The sequence below is a fragment of the Carassius auratus genome, chromosome 7 (genome assembly GCF_003368295.1).
Source record: "Carassius auratus strain Wakin chromosome 7, ASM336829v1, whole genome shotgun sequence".
Classification (NCBI taxonomy): domain Eukaryota; kingdom Metazoa; phylum Chordata; class Actinopteri; order Cypriniformes; family Cyprinidae; genus Carassius; species Carassius auratus.
In genome coordinates this window covers 5,921,907-5,942,507 of record NC_039249.1, presented here as the reverse complement: position 1 = coordinate 5,942,507, position 20,601 = coordinate 5,921,907, and the positions used below count along the sequence as shown (strand labels likewise).

At 35.3% G+C, this 20,601-nt stretch overlaps 1 protein-coding gene across 2 annotated transcripts in view; it reads left to right on the top strand.

The window, feature by feature from the left end:
* The window catches only part of LOC113105662 (sn1-specific diacylglycerol lipase alpha-like), a 37,685-nt gene that overhangs the window by 3,133 nt on the left and 13,951 nt on the right, over window positions 1–20,601 (top strand). For both annotated transcript variants that reach the window (XM_026266878.1, XM_026266879.1), the window contains exons 2-11: window positions 10,716–10,817; window positions 13,149–13,360; window positions 14,654–14,755; window positions 15,795–15,933; window positions 17,148–17,235; window positions 17,347–17,481; window positions 17,578–17,655; window positions 17,735–17,859; window positions 18,232–18,385; window positions 18,589–18,672. In XM_026266878.1, the coding sequence (XP_026122663.1) occupies window positions 10,723–10,817; window positions 13,149–13,360; window positions 14,654–14,755; window positions 15,795–15,933; window positions 17,148–17,235; window positions 17,347–17,481; window positions 17,578–17,655; window positions 17,735–17,859; window positions 18,232–18,385; window positions 18,589–18,672 (1,212 nt within the window). In that variant the 5' untranslated portion in view covers window positions 10,716–10,722. The remainder of the gene's footprint in view (window positions 1–10,715; window positions 10,818–13,148; window positions 13,361–14,653; window positions 14,756–15,794; window positions 15,934–17,147; window positions 17,236–17,346; window positions 17,482–17,577; window positions 17,656–17,734; window positions 17,860–18,231; window positions 18,386–18,588; window positions 18,673–20,601) is intronic.

The following is a 20,601-nucleotide window of genomic DNA, read 5'->3' as shown; positions in this document are numbered from 1 at the left end:
CAAAACAACTCTATTATTATTCAGTCAAAGGCTGAGTTCTACATGGGGTCTTGAAATTGCCTGGAGGCTTCATTTGTTCTTCTGAAGCAGGCTTACCTTCCATGTTGGACTGTATTGAACACACTTGTGATTAACTAGTCAATCAAAGGATGTCCTTTGTAGGATAATACAGTTTATAAAGAGTAACTGTTATTTTGCCCTCAGTTTTTTCAGTCTTTGCTCACTGTGATGCAATGGATATACTTGGAAAATGATTGCAAGATTGTAGTGCACTTCCTCTGGTGCGTCCTGTACAGTCTTTGCAGAAATTCTAAAAACTATAAACAAAATGTTAATTAAATATTATGTATCTTAATACATTAATTATAAATTTTACCGCTATTATACCTAAAACTTAATTGAAATGTACTAAAAAGAAAATAAAAATAATTTCCAACTATTTAATAAAACTTTTTATTTTTATTTTTTTTTACAGCAGATGGAAGTAAAAAAGAATTGCTAGTTTTGTAATTACTGCCATTGGGCCTCATTAATGAAACCCAAACGGAATGAAATAATATAAATGAGAATGGTTTATGAACCATTCAGTTGGCTCATGATTCATGAATGAGATCCAGTGTCCGTGTTTGATCTTTAGTTTAGCAGTTCACCACCTTTTCATGTTTGCAGATCTGTGTTGTGATAAAACATTGATGGCGTGGAATTTGTCGTGTGTATATGATATCCAGTCTCTGTAATATGATGCAGGCGAATGTTCTCTAAAAATACAGCTCTCTGCAAGAACAACAAGGATATTGTCCCCTCAACATCCTGCAGTCTGTCACCAAAAAAAAGAAAGAAAGAACATCAAGAGATTGCATGTGGCCTAGAGACATATAGCCAGATTGTTTAAAATTGTATTAGCTTCTGTAATATATTATTGAGCAATGCATAGATCTTCAGGGCTGAGATAATTTTTTATTACAACTCTTTCTTTGTCTTTTATTGGGCGGTGAAAAAAAATGCAGAACCATGCAAAAGTTAGTCTCTGTGAAGTTTTATTAACATAACTGATTGCATCCATCCTACAGTATATTTCAAGTATCTAGATTGCTTTTAGTGTTTGACCAGAATAGTGTGGGTCATTGTCATCTGTCCTCATTTCAACAGATTGAATTTAACAGTCTGTTTCAGCACATTGTTCGTCTCACAGCGTGAACCTGTTCTGGCAAATCTGGGTTTGATTTTAAAATAATTGACTCTGGGAGTTAATCATCACCTCACATTGATTATAATGGACCCGGATTATTCAGGATTCCCAGCAGTGCCGGCTTTTCCATCTCCGGTCAGGCTTTTCAGTCAATGTCTTGAGTTGTAAAGTGATTCATGTATGAATCAGTCTGTTGATTGATTTTTTCTTTGGTGTTATCATCATGCATGAGTGAAAGTGCATTTATGATCGATAAAGCTTCTAAGCATAGTTGCAAGTAGTTTATGTAGATCAAGAGACCATGCATTCTCTCTATGCTGTTTTGTAATTGTTTGTACCTTTTTTTTTGTTAACTCTTTTGTGGCATTATGTCCAAAAATATACCCAGAAGCAATGAACTGGTTGATAATGGCCATGCAGATTAAATATTTTGTACAGTTTTACTGTCGCATTTTATTTTGTTTCAGCAATTTTGTGTGCATTATATTTGCTGTCATTAATTGTTTTGATGTCGTTTATTATTAATATGCATAAAAAATCTTCTTGTTAGCAGCTGCAGGTTTGATTATAGTCAGCATTGGAGATGGACAACACTAATACCAGAAAAAAAATAGTAAAATATTTTCTCAACACTTCAGGCTGCTTTCATTTATGACTCATTTTGATGAGGTGTTATGGATGTACAATCTCATAATACAAGCATTAGCATATCATTCATATTAATAAGGCCACTGAGTGAGGCTGGATGTACTTCTACAAGCATTTCACAAGCTATTATTTTGCTATAATTCAATGACAGTTTGATGTTTTCAAGTGTGGCTCAAGCACTTTTTGGGGGCTTTGTAAGTGGGCGTCATGATATCCCACCGATGCTTAACTGAGGCTTTTTCAGGATTGCATGACATTAAAGTCATCCGAAACCTCATCTTACAACAGGATGGTTGTTTGGAACACTTGTCATAAACAAGCAGGTCATGGGATTTTCTATCCTCAAGTGCAGTTAAACCACAGAAACAGTCGATTATTTGATGGAGACATTTTCATAGTCACGGGGCAGGTATTTATTGAGAAGGCGTGGTAGTCTGAGGGTACAGTAATTGACAGGTCACAGTTGCTAATTTGCACACGCAGTAGAGCACAGGAGTGACTGCCCACTTTTTGTGGCTTTGCTTCTGGAAATATATTTCTTGTGTATTTTCTCCATAGGAATTTCTAACCAAAGCAGCTAGCTCAGAGATAAATCATAGCCTTACAGCCTATTTTAATTTGATGCAAAAGTATTGTGCAAATATTCAAGCTTGATCATGTTTGAAAATCAGGAAAAAAAAGACAAATGCACAAGCCCAACACACGAGGAAGGTACAGGATGTGCTCTTAGATAATCATCTCATGAAGCGATGTGTGAATGATGCAAACAAAATGTACCATCCTATGCTACACTACACTACAGTACACTACCATACACTAAACTACACTGCAGCACAGTATACTATACTATACTATACTATACTATACTATACTATACTATACTATACTTTTACTTCGATCTAAGCAATGTCAATGTTTTTAATAAGCATAAAAAATCAATAGCTATATTATATTTTTGCTGTTAAAAAATAAAAGATTTATATTTAATAAAAGTGAAAGTGACTTTATAATGTGTGTGTTTGTGTATGTATATGTATATGTGTGTATATATATACATATATATATATATATATATATACAGTGTATATATATAGGGTCTCTCTTCAGTGTTGTAGACTTATTTTTTTTAATGACATTGCAATATCACACTTTTTTATAATTTGCATATTTATTAACAGTTTGCTATATACTATATTTGTTATTTTCATACAGAAAGAATGTATACCTCTTATATCATTGCTTACTAATCATTGTAGTTTTTTCTGGAAAAGATTATTCATTTTATTGTTAAAATTCACTAGATTTTTATCATGCCACCAAATTAATTTGCTGCGCACACCAAATTGAGATGATGGGCTGTGTCCCAAGTTGAAGTATTTTAAACTTGATGTGACACGCTTATGTCAGGACATGCTGAAAAACAACCAAAGACGTCTATCTTCTCTATGTGTACATTTACCAATGATTGCAAAATAGCACAGGCAGAATGCAAGAACGTGTCCCATGTGAGTGTACAAAGGCAAATATTCAGTCCTACTATGAGTTCAGTGTTGATAGAAGGAGTCAGCATGAAAGCAACCAGCTGACTGTATCCTGCTCTGCTCTGTCTTTCTCATTCTCCTTGCCACATACTCCACACTTTTTCCTCCGTCATGGCCTATTTATTTTCAACACGCTGCGTTCCACCCCCTACTCGTTGCCAATACACAATCCCTATTTTCCATTATGAAGTCAACACTATTTGTTGGGTTTTAGGGCCAGTTGCTGAATGTTGCCATCTTTACAAACTTTTACCTTCAAACCATCCAAAAAGGGTTTTTTTTGTTGTTGTTTTTTTCACCCAGTGTATCAATTATTGACCAGATTCGACCATGTCTGTTTTTTTCCTCACCTTCTTCTCGGTTCTGATGATGTTTTGCATTCACTCTTTCCACATTAAGTTACAGTTAGTCATAAACATAATGATTTTTCCCTCATAACTTTTGGCTTTAGTAACAGCACATTTTCCAGACTAGGGACATTTTCAGAGACATTTTCCATCACTTCATGCAGAATGCTTCATCAAATATTTTTTTTAAATAAATTAAGAAAAACTTTAAATAAATATAACATTTAGTTTGAGCCTACATGTTTTTATTAGGCCTAAAAAAGTTTACATTTAAGATGAATATATTTTGAGCTTGATTTGATTATCAGTCAACCCAACCTGCAGTTTTTTTTTTTTCAAAGAAAATCAGACCATTTTAAATAGTTAAATAAAATAGCTAATTATCGGGGATTGGGATGGTTTAGATGACAAAACAAAATAATTGTTATTGGCCGTAAAAATCCTGATTGGTGCATTCCTACATTTTTTGTAATGAACAAAAATGTTACCCTGGACCACAAAAACCTTTGAGATTTATATATCTTAGCTAATAAGCTTTCCATTGATGTATAGTTTATTTGGATTTGACAGTATTTGACCGTATTTGAATATCTGCAATCTGAAGGTGCAAAGAAATCTAAATACTGAGAAAATTGCCTTTGAAGTTGATCAAATAAATTCTTAGCAATGCATATTACTAAACACAAATTATGGTTTGATATATTTATGGTAGGAAATTTACAAAATATCTTCATGGAAAATGATTTTTACTAGTGGTCAACCGATATATTGCCAAGGCAGATATATCGGCCGATATTTGAAAATGCCAAATAAGTTTTTCTGCTTGGCCGATGTGTTTGAGGCGGGACTTTTATTTTGACAGCGCGCTGAGAAAGGCAGTGCATGAGCGCACACAGCTCACATTCTCCGTCTTGTTTGCAATTGTAATTAACAGTTCTGTCTAATATGGATAGAAGTCTGTCTAATAATCAGATAGAACGCTTAAACAAAGGAATTAATAGATACAAAAAGTATTGCTTTTATATTATTATTAATAGAAAGGCAAACATAATAATTTTTCATTTGCCGTCAGCATTAAGCAAATACGCACTTATATAATTTAAACAAATATTTGAATGACTAATGAACATTTAATTTCACAAACCTTGCAAACTTGGTCGAATCCAGCTATGAGATCTTTTGAAGTGTGTATGTGTATCCAGCATGTTTGCGTGTTCTCTGTGTGATGGTCGGCCCGTGTGTCAAGTCACCTTAATTTATATAGCGCTTTAAACAAAATACATTGCGTCAAAGCAAATGAACAACATTCATTAGGAAAACAGTGTGTCAGTAATGCAAAATGACAGTTAAAGGCAGTTCATCATTGAATTCAGTGGTCATCTCTGTTCAGTTTAAATAGTGTCTGTGCATTTATTTGCAATCAAGTCAACGATATCGCTGTAGATGAAGTGACCCCAACTAAGCAAGCCAGAGGCGACAGCGGAAAAGGAACCGAAACTCCATCTGTGACAGAATGGAGAAAAAACCTTGGTAGAAACCAGCTCCATTGGGGGGCCAGTTCTCCTCTGACCTGATGAAACCAGCAGTTCAATTCCAGGCTGCAGCAAAGTCAGAATTGTGCAGAAGAATCATCTGTTTCTTGTGGTCTTGTCCTGGTGGTCCTCTGCGACAAGGTCTTTACAGGGGATCTGTATCTGGGGCTCTTGTTGTCCTGGTCTCCGCTGTCTTTCAGGGCTGTAGAGGTCCTTTCTAAGTGCTGATCCACCATCTGGTCTGGATACGTATTGGATCTGGTGGCTACGGTGACCTCGGAATAAGAATGTCATATTCACTGTGTGCTGTATGTAAAATGAGTTTTACCTTGGCTTTATTTAAAAAGTATGATTCCCAATTTTCCCAGAATACTGAGTGTCCTGTTGGTTACGGTGTTTACTTACTTTTTAATTATATTTTTATTAAATATTTATTTATTTGTGAAAATACTTAAAATGCTTATTTTTTTAAATCAATTGTCAAATGATTTCAAATTTCTTAATTATTAATAAAAAAAATACATAAAATAAAATGTATATATCGGTATATCAAAAACCTGTCAAAAAAACGATGTCGGTTGACCACTAATCTTTACTTAATATCCTATAGATTTTTGGCGTAAAAGAAAATTCGATAATTTTGACCCATACAATGTTTTTTAGTTATTGCAAAAAATATACCACAGTGACTTAAGACTGGTTTTGTGGTCCAGGGTCACAAATGATTCTCATAGTCAATTTGTTCAATTTGTCAAGAGCTGTCAGGAGCTCTTGTAAGTGTTTTCTGCAGTATATTTTGATGCTTGATTTTTACCTAAAAAAAAACAAAAGTTCAAGTTCAAGTTTAGTTCAAGAGAAACTACTAGTTATAACACAAAATAAATGTCTTATTTAATGTATGTTTGCATGACAGTCTTCATTGATTCATTGAGCCTTCAACAAATTGGAGAAACAATTGGCAATTTTGAATAATTTCAATTTAATTTAAGTGTTAATTATAAAATTAAAAAAAGCAATTGAATATTTATTAGTTTGTTTTCAATAAAATGTAATAGTTTGTAATGTCACGTATCACGTAATGCACCAAAAGGGCTTCCTGTATATAGTTTAAACCATGTTTTTTTCCGCTTAAAAATGTACGTCTACTTGACCCGAAATATTAAATATTCTCAGTAAATCGAATCAAATGCATCTGCATTGGAATCAAATTGAACTATAAAATCAATTTGCGCAGCCCTATAAAAATCTGAGCTTTAACATGAAAGTTGAAAAGTTCTTAGTTAATATCAACCAGATTTATAATATCAAATGGGTTTATCCCTACTTGACTCATTTTCCGTCTCTTTAATTTCTCCAGTGAAATGTCCTTGTTGTGTTTTCACCATCTCTGTGTAGCTGCAGCCCTCTTTCTCTGTCTTTTCTCCTTTTCATCTCGCCCATCCATACTCTGAGCTTGGCTTCAACCACTCTCGTCCTTTTTTTAGATTGAGGACCATGTGCTACACACACCCACTCTCCCCTGCCTCTCCTCTCCTCTCATCTCCTCTCATCTCTTGCTCCAGATTCTTCCTTCTCTCTCTCTCTTCCTCCTTCACTTACCCTTGCTCTCGCTTGCCTTCTGTCTTATTTCTCCTAATTTTCATGCAAGTCCTCCTTTTCCCTGCATCCTCATCATGTTTCACTTTCACTGCCGCCCACTCGGCTCTTTCAACATCTTCCAGCTCCACCTGCAGTGTGTGTGTGTTTGTGTTTGTGGATTTATGTCTGCTTCAAATGAGTGTGTATGCCTAGTGTGAACATGCTGTCTTTTAAGGAATGTTTAAAATCAAAGACGAAATGTGAACATGTTGGCATGATTTCTGCACTGATTTTGGGATGAAATCTTAAAAATGGATTTGAAATGGTAAAATTGTACAAGTTTGGCTTTGGATAAGAAAGTTCTGCAAATCCTAAAAGACTTTGCACACTCTTTTGTCATTAATAGGCACTATAACACTAAGGCACTCTCATTTAATAAAGTCTTTATTGTCTGTATCTATTTGAGAGTTAATGATAAAATACATTTCCCTTAGAGATCCCCTCAAAATGTCATGACAAACATAATGTATTGTATTTTATGGTGGCACTGGAAATAATATCAGGAATTGGACCATTTTTTATGTAGACTAACAAAACTATGCTTAGTAACTTAGATTTGTTAGTCTCTGGCATTGAAGAGAGGGAAATTTCATATTTTAGAAAGCATGTAATCAGACCAAAAGAATAAAGAGATGATGTCATCAGTATTTTATTTTTGTAAATTTTTCTGAAATGCATAATTACTGCTTACCAATGCTGCATTTATTTATTCAGAAATACAGTAAAAAACTGTAAAATTGTGAAATATTAGTACAATTTAAATGAAATGTTTTCTATTTAATATATTTTAAAATGTAGCCTAATGTTTTCTGTGATGCAATGCTGAATTTTGATCATCATTACTCCAGTCTTCAGTGTCACATGATCATCAGAAATCATCGTAATATGCAGATTTGCTGCTAAAGAAACATTTCTGGTTATCATCAATGTTGTAAAACAGTTATGCTGCTTTATATTTTTGTGAGATCTTTGTATTAATTTTTTTTACATTGCATACATTTATTTAAATATATAGCACATAATTCACAGTAATTATAACAACGCATAATATTTGTAAATGTAAATGAATGTAATTAAAGCAAATTTATTTTGGATATGTAGGGAAAAAAATCATTTGATTCATTTTAGTTTTTATTTATTAAAGAAATAGTTCTAGACTTTCATGACAGAGTAAAAGATTTGTCTTTCCTCATGGCTTTTTGACCTTCCTGAGAATGTGAGCAGGATGTTTATATGATGAGAATGAATGCCGTTTTGTATTTACTTTAAGAGTTTTTGGTTTCCAGAAGGGCTTCATATTAGTGTTTTGTTTTAGGGATGAGTCTTCGTAGATAGATGGATGGTAGGAAAGAGAGAAACCGAGAGAAGCAGGTGTGAAAGAAATGGGAAGATTGAGAAATTATGAACTGCTAACAGTGTGATAGACTGTGTGTGTTATTATACAGCTGCAGTGAAACCATTTACAAGCTGTCACTTTATCAAGCAGGTCTGTTGGGCAGGAGAATGATTAACTAGTACTGCTAGTTTAAAGGTAAAGTGTCTTTTTTGGTGTGAAAATACTTCTTTTAAATTTAAATTTTTAGAGACAACTACAAGTCGAATCATTTCTTTGTTTGTTTATAGGGATTGACATGTCAACTTCTGGCTCGACCAATGGCGCAAGTTTTGGGTGGGACTATTTGTTTAAACAAGCAGTGACAAAACTCATTGGTAAACCTGTTTAAAAGCAATCATCAGTGTAACGATTGGTTTTGGTTTGGGATTTGAAAAAACTTGGGTGTTAAAACCAATAAACCATGGAAGAACGAAGTAAATGTTGATTTCATGTGGACTTGAACCTTTGCTCCACACCACCCACTAAAAAGCACAAATGTTTTGGGGAAGTGCTTTGCCAGGGCATTTCCCTTTACCCCGATCCACAAAAAGACCAACCAAACATATGGCCATCACATCCTGTGTTTTCATACATGAGCCATGTAGTTTTGTCCCCACAACACAGAACATTATCCGTGTTCACTAAGTGTACCTGTTGATCAATGAAATGGTTTGATAGAGATTTGGGTTGTAAATGGTGCGATTTTGCCACACAATGAAATTTTGCTGGGTCATAGCTTTACAGTGTCTGGACTGAAAGCGGTATCCATGGAAACCATCAGAAATCCTCCTTCACAATCGCAAGACTCTCTCTCTCTCTCTCGCTGTTTGTTTTTGTCTTGTAGCTACTGGTGAATGCTGAGGCATGCATTAATACTGTTGCTCAAACTTAAGCTCAGCTATTTGAACAAAACATTCTTTTCCTTGGCCCATTTACCAACCATCCTAAACACCGTAACATCTGAACTGCAACACCCTGAAAACCACCCTAAACACCCTAACAACTGCAGTGCAAAACCACCACCCTGAACATCTTAATAACTGCAGTACAACACCCTAACAACATTTAACACCCTAACAACTGCAGTGAAACACCCGAACAACCATCCTGAACACCCTAACAAGTGCTTAGCAATGCCATTTCTTCCACAGCATTTCAACGATATAGCAACATCATGGCAACATCCTAAACAACCTAGCAACTGCATGGCAATGCGCTTGACAGCAAGAACAACCTAACAACCACACAAAAATGCCCTGGCACCCACCATAGACATCCTAGCAACCATATAACATTGCCCTGGCAACCACCCAGAACTGCCTAATTTCATCATAGCAACGCCCCACTATAGCACTAATGCACTGGCCACCCAAAACATCTTATCAACAGTATAGCAATGCCCTAGTAACCACCTAAACACTCTAGCAACTGTATATCAATGCACTACCCACCCAGAACACCCTAGCAACTACATAGCAATGCCCTAGTAACCACCTAAAAATGCTAGTAACTGTATAGCAATGCACTGGCCACCCAAAACGTATAGCAATGTCCTAGTAACCACCTAAACATTCTAGTAACTGTGTAGCAATGCACTGGCCACCCAAAACGCCCTAACAACTGCATTGCAACTCCATAGTAACCACCTAAACACTCTAGCAACTGTATGTCAATTCACTGGCCACCCATAACACCCTACCAACTGGATAACAAAGCCTCAGTAACCACCTATACACTCTGGCAACTGTATAGCTATGTATAACTTCATCACAATGTCCTGGCAACCACCTAAACACACTCACAAAAACTAGTAGGCAAGTTGTATGCTTTAGGCTAGCATGAGTAAACTCTGTCACGTTACACTTAACAAATATTGATTTCTTTCCTGTTGTCATTCTCATGAGTTGCTTCCTCTTTGCCTTTCTTTTCCTCTTTCATAATTTCCCTCAGTCCTCTCTCTCTAGTGTCTTATTCCAATCAGACCAGGTTCAGTTTCAGTCTCTGATGCACAATTATAAAGCTGATTTAAAAAATAGATCACCCTAAAATGAACTGATATTTGAAGGGTGTTTTTGTCATGAAATGAGGGCGATTAAATTGCAGACATATTTGTGTATATATATAATAATTTTTTTTTTTGGTGAACTATTTCTTTAAAATCACAGATCACAGCAATAATGGTTGTCCTAAGCTGTGTTTTGATGTGTGAAAAGCCGTTGTTGTTTTGTTTCTAATGTAAATTGAGAAGGGTTTTTTTTTTCTGCAAAAGCATTTCCATGCTTTTAGTGTGTACATGTGTTCGGTCTTCTTCTCGTTTGGCCTTGTGTTACTCTCGTCTTTTACTGCAGAATTGAAGAAGTGGTGAATGAGAAGTCTTACTGTGTGTGTTTGTGAGTCATGTGTGTCAGGCAGTCCACAACTGGGGTGTGTTTATGTGTGTTTCAGGGCAGTGATGCCGGGCATGGTACTGTTTCGGCGACGCTGGTCAGTCGGCAGTGATGACCTGGTGTTACCGGCTTTCTTCCTGTTCCTACTACACTGCATATGGTGAGTCAGTATGTTTTTGTCTTTACAGTTTGTTCTTTTACATTTCATGCATGAATTAAGCAATCAAACCAGTAAAGAATAAGCTCTTAGAGCAAGCACTGTGACTTCAATAGAAGTCTTAAGGGCTTAATTTAGACATTCTGTCTTGTGATATAATAGCAGTTCCCAACCATTTGAATGAGTTGCACAATGATGCAAGTTATTTATTTGAAGTACACAAATATTTAAAACAATGTTTACCTTTAAAATATAGTATATTTTAGTAAGTTATTTATATGTAAAATATTTGTTATTAAAGGGTTAGTTCACCTAAAAATGAAAATTCTGTCATTAATGACTCACTCTCATGTCGTTCCAAACCTGTAAGACCTCCATTTATCTTCGGAACACAGTTTAAGATATTTTAGATTTAGTCCGAGAGCTCTCAGTCCCTCCATTGAAACTGTGTATGGTCTACTGTCCATGTCCAGAAAGGTAAGAAAAACATCTTCAAAGTAGTCCATGTGACATAAGAGGGTCAGTTAGAATTTTTTGAAGCATCGAAAATACATTTTGGTCCAAAAATAGCAAAAACTACGACTTTATTCAGCATTGTCTTCTCTTCCTTCTCTGTTGTAAGACAGTTCAAAACAAAGCAATTTGTCATATCCGGTTCGCAAACAAATCATTCGATTGTAACTTTTGAACCAGTTCACCAAATCGAACTGAATCGTTTTAAACGGTTCGTGTCTCCAATACGCATTAATCCACAAATGACTTAAGCTGTTCACTTGTTTAATGTGGCTGACACTCCCTCTGAGTTAAAACAAACCAATATCCCGGAGTAATTAATTTACTCAAACAGTACACTGACTGAACTGCTGTAAAGAGAGAACTGATGATGAACACCGAGCCGAGCCAGATAATGACTCGTTCACGAGTCAAACCGGTTGCATCAGTTTTCGGATCACCAGTAGTCCTTTCTGACAGTTCGATTCAATTAACCGGTTGAAGAAAACGGTTCACCGGTTCTTTTGCGCTCAACATAATGGCGTCATTGGCGATGACTGCAAGCCTTCGGTTTACCTGGGCTCATAACATTAGCACAGAATCAGTTCAGAATCAATCACCAAAAGAATCAGTTCAGTTCAGACGCTCTGTGTGTCGGTTTGCTTCACGCTGAATCACACATGCGCAGCATCATCAGCTCCTCGGTTCACGAATCTGACACGTCTGACAGAAACGGTTCTTGACTCGTGAACGAGTCATTATCTGGCTCGGCTCGGTGTTCATCTTCAGTTCTCTCTTCACAGCAGTTCAGTCAGTGTACTGCTCGAGTAAATGAATTACTCCGGGATATTGGTTTGTTTTAACTCAGAGGGAGTATCAGCCACATTAAAAAAGTTAACAGCTTAAGTCATTTGTGGTTTAATGTGTATTGGGGACGCGAACCGTTTAAAACGATTCAGTTCGATTTGTTGAACCGTTTCAAAAAAATCCGGTTACATCGAATGATTTGTTTGCGAACCGGATATCACAAACTGCTTTGCTTTGAACTGTCTTACAACAGACACGGACGAAAAGACAATGCTGAATAAAGTCATAGTTTTTTCTATTTTTGGAGCAAAATGTATTTTCGATGCTTCAAAAAATTCTAACTGACCCTCTGATGTCACATGGACTATTTTGATGATGTTTTTCTTACCTTTCTGGACATGGACAGTAGACTGTACACACAGCTTCAATGGAGGGACTGAGAGCTCTCGGACTAAATCTAAAATATCTTAAACTGTGTTCCAAAGATGAGGTCTTACGGGTTTGGAGCAACATGAGGGTAAGTTATTAATGACATAATTTTGCAAACTGGGTGAACTAACCCTTTAAAGTTAATGTATATGTATTAGTGCTGTCAAACGATTAATTGCAATTAATCAATACAACTACAAAATTTATTTGTAAATTTTTGTCACTGACCAACATAAGTTGTTAATTGTTATTAACAGTTCTGTTTATTTCATACACATTTTGCCAACTGCTATTAAAGAACAAAAAAGATGCTTATTTTGGGTGTTTTGAGGTGTCAGACTCATGCAACCAAACTAGAAATCCCATAATTCTCTATATCAGCACAAGAATAATTAAGTACGCAGATAAAATATTGATTACATGACGTAATCTTTAGTGCTTTATAAAAAAAAATAATTATTTTTGTGGAATAGAAATTTGAAATATGAAATTGCCCAACGGGTATATTTGTATATTGGAAATCATTTTAATGCACATCTTGTCATAAATGTCAGATTTCTTATACGTGTATGTTCATGTGACGCTGTTGCTGTGCTCTTTCGGCAGGCTTGTGGTTCTGTCCGTGGTTCTCTTTGGATTGCCATACAGTTTAGAGCAATCTTGCTCAGTAACGCTGGTGGATCATGGTCGCGGTTACCTTGGCATCCTGGTCAGCTGTCTGATCTGTGAGAGCGCCATCATGTGGCTGAGCATGAGGGGCAGCATCCTGTATACACAACCCAGAGAGGCAGTGCAGTACGTGCTCTATATACGGCTGGGTAAGGCACACACTTGTCTTAGTGTGACCCTGGATCACAAAACCAGTCTTAAGTGTACATTTTTCAAAATTGAGATTTATAAATCACACGAAAACTGAATAACTAAGCTTTCCATTGGTGTATTGTTTGTTAGCAGACAATATTTGATCGAGATACAACTATTTGAATATCTGGAATGGCATTTAAAGTTGTCCAAATGACGTTCTTAGCAATGCATATTACAAATAAAAAATTAAGTTTTGATATATTTATGGTAGGAAATTTACAAAATATATTCATGGATAAGATCTTTACTTAATGTCCTAATGATTTTTGCCATAAAAGAAAAATCGATAATTTTGACCCATACAGGTTTTTTTTTGGCTGTTGCTACAAATATACCCCAGCAACTTAAGACTGGTTTTGTGCTCCAGGGTCACATATAAAAACAACCATGAAAAATCTTTCATCAGTTCTCTCAGTACATGCAATCTTATATGTCAGCTCTGTTAGCTGTAGTGATCCATCATAGACATAGCAAACGCTATTCCAAATTTTAAGGCAGCACTGCAAGTATCGTCTGTGGAGAAAGCAATCCCAGAATGCATTGCAGTGGACACTTTCACAAGACAGTGATGATACGTTTAAACAGTCATCAGCAAAGTAAATCATCATGTTTTTTATATTTAATGTATGTACATTTATAACTTTGTATCACCTTTGCATTAAATTACAAACAATTGTATTAACGCTAGTGTGAGGGTGTTTTTAATGCAGCATCTCTGGGTGGGGTGGTAAATTTAACATTGTTCTCTTATCTGACTGCTGTTATCAGTCTCTCTCTTTTTTTCCTTTGATTGAAAGTTGTGAAAACACTATTCTGGAGTTCTCCTTTTGCTATTTAAACCAAATAATTATGAACCAAAACCAATGAATCTAATTGAAGTGGACTATTATCACAGTAATTGTGTGCTTTTGCACTTTTTCTGATACACAGTTATAAGTTACAAACTTGCAAATCCGACTTTTTTATAGAATTGCAAGGGGGGAAAAAATCTGAAATGTCAGAAAGAAGGTTAATTCACAATTGCCCTTTTTATTTTTAATTCTTTTATCCCGTTGTAGAAACAGGCTTTCATTTGACCAAGTTTGGAGGTTTGACCAAATCGATGATCAAAGTGTGACCAATAATAATACTGATGCTTACCATAACAAGATTTTTTTGTGTTGCATTGTTTCACAGCAAATTTACAGTGCAACGTGAGTTTAGGCCTTAAATCAACACTTGAGATTAATTGTTATTCCTCTCTGCAGCCATCCTGCTAGTGGAGCTGGTGTACGCGGTGGTGGGCATCGTCTGGTTAGTGCAGTACTACCAGCCCTGCCCGGACATCACTGCCAAGAACCTCACCCTGGGTAAGACATGAATAAAACAATAAGTGACACACTATATAGGGAGGTCGGAAATATGACTGCATTTCTGACAATGAGTAATTTTGTAATCGTCTTAATGATATTGTGGTTTCACAAATTGCTTTTGTTCCTCAACTTGGATCTCATTTGATCTTTTTCTCTCTATTTTAATTTGGATGGATACAGACCAAAAGACAAGACTATTCATAATGAATGTATCATAAGCCTGGGATCAGAGCCACATCTTAAGCTGTTTTAAATTCTGTATTAATGTGACAAGTTGCATCATTGTTCAACAACAGTAAAAGGCTAAACTGGGACACATCGTACTGTGCATTTTTGTTTTATCTGTCTCTCTTATGTTTAAATATTGTAAAACAAACCTACCACTAATAGTCTCACGAACTTACCTCACCAGTCAAAAGTTCGAAATAATTATGTTATCAAAAATTCTCTAATGCACCCCAATGGTGCTTTTATTTAGGATAGAAATGCAGTATTTTTTTCTTTTTAATATATATATATATATGTGTGTGTGCGTGTGTGTGTGTGTGTGTATATATATATATATATATATATATATATAATTATTTTTTTTATTTTTTTTATTTTTTTTTTATGTAATTTTTTCCTGTGATGCAAAACTGAATTTTCAGCATCATCACTCTTATTATTATCAGTGTTGTTAATATTTTTGTGAAACTGTGAACTTTAACATGTGTCACCATCACATGTAAAACCTCCCTTTGTTAATCTGAGCAGATTCCTGTAAATGTGAAAGTCATTTACAGCTATTTATGTGCTGGAATCTCAATGCACGCTTTCTAACAATACGCCTAGTGTAGCTTTTCCCATGTCTGTGCCGACCATGAATCAGTGTCGCTCATTGTCCTCCCCCCATCCCATAATAGTACACTTCACTTCCATGCCAATCTTCTGTCTATACAGGACACGGACTGACAAAGAGACAGCTGGTTTGTTTTACAGTAAAGAGCATCCTGCTGAACTGAATCTATAAGATTCATGTATTTCTTGTCAACAGGAATCGTGGCGTGTAATTGGTTGGTCATCTTCAGTGTGTGTTTCACCATGATGTGTACCTTTGACCCCACTGGACGGACTTTTGTGAAGCTGAAAGCAACTCGCCGCCGTCAGCGTAACCTCACAACATACACCCTCAGGTATTCATGCTAGCTTATTTTAGGATACCCATCAATTTAAATAACCGTCTTTTGCAAAGTTGTACAATTCCCCCACCCTTTAAGTGTTAATTTTTTCATTATTTTATTTCTATGATGATTTATGCAGCCAATAAGAGTGTAGTATTTATTTTACCCTATTTAAATCCACACCATAGATTTCTGAGAGTGCATATTTTATGCAGTGTTGTTATTATTAACTAAAAATAAAACTTAAAAAAAGGTAATTGAAATAAAGCTGATATAAAATTAAGTGTTGATTTAAGTTAAAGTTGAAGTACTAAAATAACTAAATTAAAAAATTAAAAAAATAAATGAAAGCTTAATAAAAACAAATAAAAAACAAAAAATGATCAAATTGACAAAAGCAAATAGTTAAAATACTTAAACTAATTTTAAAATAAAATAAAAACTAATTTCAAGTAGGCAACATTTTCAAATTTTCATTTAAGTTGAAGTAATAAAAATAAATTAAAGATGAAGTTAAAATATAAAATAAAATAAAATATTTAAAAACAAAATTGAATACAGATGAAAAAGGACAGGAATTACTTAAAATGAAAAGTGAAAATATAAAAATAAAACAAAACAAAAATACTTTTAATAAATAAAATACATTTAATAATAAATATTAATATAATAAAGATGTTTATGTAAATTTTTGCTTACAGTCTTTTCAAAGTAAAATTGAGTAAATATTATGTAAAATAAGCATTTGTTAAATTTCAGCAATATTGTGCTTGTCCCATTTTTAAACATTAACTGGAAAAAAAATTATTGGACTGTTAAAGTATATAGAAAACTATTGTGAAGTAAATTCACTTCAATAGCTATTTAGTATAATTTTGCCAAAAAATGTTTTAGAATTTTTATCATATCTTAATGTAAAAAATATATTGTGTAATATAACTTGTCGTTGCTTGTGTGCTGGTTTTTATTGTATATGTTATATCTTTTTTTTATTGTTTTTGCCATGAAAATAGCCTCAGATGCTGACATGGCATTAAATAAAAACATACTACTCCTAAACATAAACTAGTATTGTATATTTGTATACAGTTATGCATTTGATGGATGCCCCATTTTTCCACTCTTGTCTCTAGATATGTGTTTCAATACTTGTAATACCCATCTGTTGACCTATAATTCCTAAATCTGCTCATGATATTTGCTCAGTTGGGTTTTATCTCTTTCAGACACAGGCTAGAAGAAGGTCAAGCCAGCAGCTGGAGCAGGAGACTCAAGTTCTTCATGTGCTGCACTCGAGCAAAAGATACACAATCAGTAAGTCTCCAGCACCAGCTCAAATACACACAGTTGTCAGTGTCTGTGAGCATGTCTCACACACACACAAACACACACACAGCATTGTCAGCAGAAGATGTTCTCTCTCAGGATGCTTACTCTGAGGTGGCCAGCTTGTTTGCTGAGTTTTTCCGGGATCTGGATATCGTGCCAAGTGACATCATTGCTGGGTTAGTGCTCCTCCGACAGAGACAAAGGGCAAAGAGAGCTGCCATCTTGGATCAGGTGTGCTTTAACTTATCAGTAGTACTGCTTTTGATTGGATGAATATTCCTCACTGTCTTCATTTAATTTAAACGTTTTTTTCTCTTTCCCTTGCAGGCAAACAATGATGTTTTAGCCTTTCTGTCCGGGATACCTGTAACTCGCAACACTAAATACTTGGACCTCAAGAACTCGGTATTTGAAGAATGCAATGGATGTGTGTGCTTGTGTCAATGTATGGTTATTATTTATGATGCTCTCCTTCTGTTTCCAGGCTGAGATGGCCATGTATAAGGAGGTGTGTTACTACATGCTGTTTGCCATGGCGGCATATGGCTGGCCCGTATATCTTTTAAGACAACCAGCATGTGGACTCTGCAGACTCGTCAGCACTTGCTCGTACGTAAAAAAAAATCATTAATTGGTTTAATCGGTTTATATATGTGTGTGTGTGTGTGTGTGTGTGAGGGATTGTCTTGATTGCTTTATTTTTAATTCTGTTGCGGTGGCATACAGTGCCAACATTTTGAAAATTGTGTTTGAGTGTGTGGATTTATATTTAAATATTTCTATTTTTTGAGCATTTTATAACTGAGAATAATTTATATATATGTGATATATATATATGGGATTCATTGTAAATTATAAATCACATTTTTATTGTATTTATATTTGATATTTTTTTCACATGGCTTTTAAATGAAATTTTGTTATAGGACATATGACTGAAATCAAATGACTTTATTATTTCTTCTCTTCTTCTCTCGTCAGCTGTAACACTTCAGTTTCAAGTTCTCGTCTCTCTCATTCCATCACCGTTGAAGAGGACAATTGCTGTGGCTGTAACGTTCTTGCCATCCGACGACAGTTTCTGGACCGAGACCTTAAAGAAGTCCAGATTGTCTACACATCCTTCCATGACGCGGTACGGCATCTTAAATTAATTCTTCAGCTCCCATGACTTAATCCTGCAAAATCCTGAGGCGTAATGTCTTGTGTGATAAATGTCTGTTCACATCAATGAGTCACCGCCTGACTAAAATAGTTCAATTTTAAAAAGCTGTAGCTAATGTGAGAAATGTGAAGCGAATAGTTATTGTCTGTTTTTTTTTTTAATGGGATTTGCAGGTTTATGAGACGCCCTTCTTTGTAGCAGTGGATCATGCAAAGAAAAAAGTTGTGATCAGCATCCGAGGGACGTTGTCCCCTAAGGTGGGTCAACAACATGTGTACTTTTTAACAGCTCTTTCTCATTTTACACATAGGCACATGAGGTCAGGCTTCATTGTATGTTCATAGAATTAAATATTCCATGCTATATTCCATATATATCTCCATATGTTTGCATTTGCATTTAAATAATAAAAAAATTGAGGAAATAATTAAACTAATAATTAAAAAAAAAAAAAAAATATATATATATATATATATATATATATATATATATATATATATATATATATATATATAATATTATTATTATTATTATTATTATTATTATTATTATTTTTTTTTTATTATTAGTTTTATATATATATATATATATATATATATATATATATATATATATATATATATATATATATATATATATATATATATAAATAATTTTTTTTTTTTTTAGCTAAGAACACAAGTCTGTCTACTGTCTATGTTTTTAGAGAAGCTCTGTGGCATGAAACTATGAAACATGTTCAGTTTTTTGGATGTTTGGGACTTTTGGGAAAGTACTCTTGAATATGAAATATGAAATATTGACGTGACATTCAGCCAAGTATGGCGACCCATACTACGAATTCGTGCTCTGCATTTAACCCATCCAAAGTGCACACACAAAGCAGTGAACACACACACACACCATGACATTTACATTTAATCATTTAGCAGACGATTTTATCCAAAGCGACTTACAAATGAGAACAACAGAAGCAATCAGATCAACAAGAGAACAACAACAGTATACAAGTGCCATGACAAGTCTCAGTTAGTCTAGTACAGAACAGGTAGCCAGGTTGTATTTTATTTTATTTTTTTAAGAATATGAAAAGAAAAGGTAAGTGCTAGTATTAGTTTGTTAAGTGCTGGCGAAAAAGATGAGTCTTTAGATGTTTTTTTTTTAAATGAGTAAAGACTCAGCTGTTCGAATTGAGATTGGGAGCTGGGAACAGTCCAGGAAAAGGTCCGTGAGAGTGATTTTGAACCTCTTTAGGATCACATCACAAAGCGTAGTTCATTTGCAGAGCGCAAACTTCTGGAGGTCACATAAGATTAAACTAGTGAGATTAGGTATGTTGGTGCCATGCCAGTGGTCGTCTTTGTAGGCAAGCATCAGTACCTTGAATTTGATGCGAGTGGCTACTGCCAGTGTAACCTGATGAGGAGAGGAGTAATGTGAGCTTTTTTTGGCTCATTGAAGACAATCCTCGCTGCTGCATTCTGGATCAGTTGCAGAGGCTTGATAGTACATGCAGGAAGGCCCGCCAGGAGAGCATTACAATAGTCCAGTCTGGAGAGAACAAGAGCTTGGACAAGAAGTTGGGTGGCTTGTTCTGACAGGAAGGGTCTAATCTTCCTAATGTTGTATAAGGCAAATCTGCAGGACTGGGTCATGTGATATGGTCTGTGAAGCTTGACTGATGATCCATTACAACTCCTAGGTTTCTGGCTGTCCTGGAACAGCTGTATAGAGAAGTTGTGATGAAACAATGGGTTAGCTGGAACCACCAGCAGTTCTGTCTTAGTAAGTTTGAGCTGAAGGTGATGGTCATTCATCCAGCTAGTAATGTCACTCAGACAGGCTGAAATGCGAGCAACTACCGTTGGGTCATCTGGTTGGAATGAGAAGTAGAGTTGAGTGTCATCAGCGGAGCAGTGATAAGAAAAGCCATGCTACTGAATGACAGATCCTAATGACGTCATGTAAATGGAGACGAGAAGTGGTCCAAGTACTGAGCCTTGAGGAACCCCTGTAGCAAGTTGTTTTGACTTAGAAACTTCACCCCTCCAAGACACCCTGAAGGAACTATCAGAGAGGTAGGACTTAAACCACAGGAGTGTGGTTCCAGAGATGCCCATCTTTCTGAGGGTGGACAGGAGAATCTGGTGATTAACGGTGTCAAAAGCAGCAGACAAGTCTAGAAA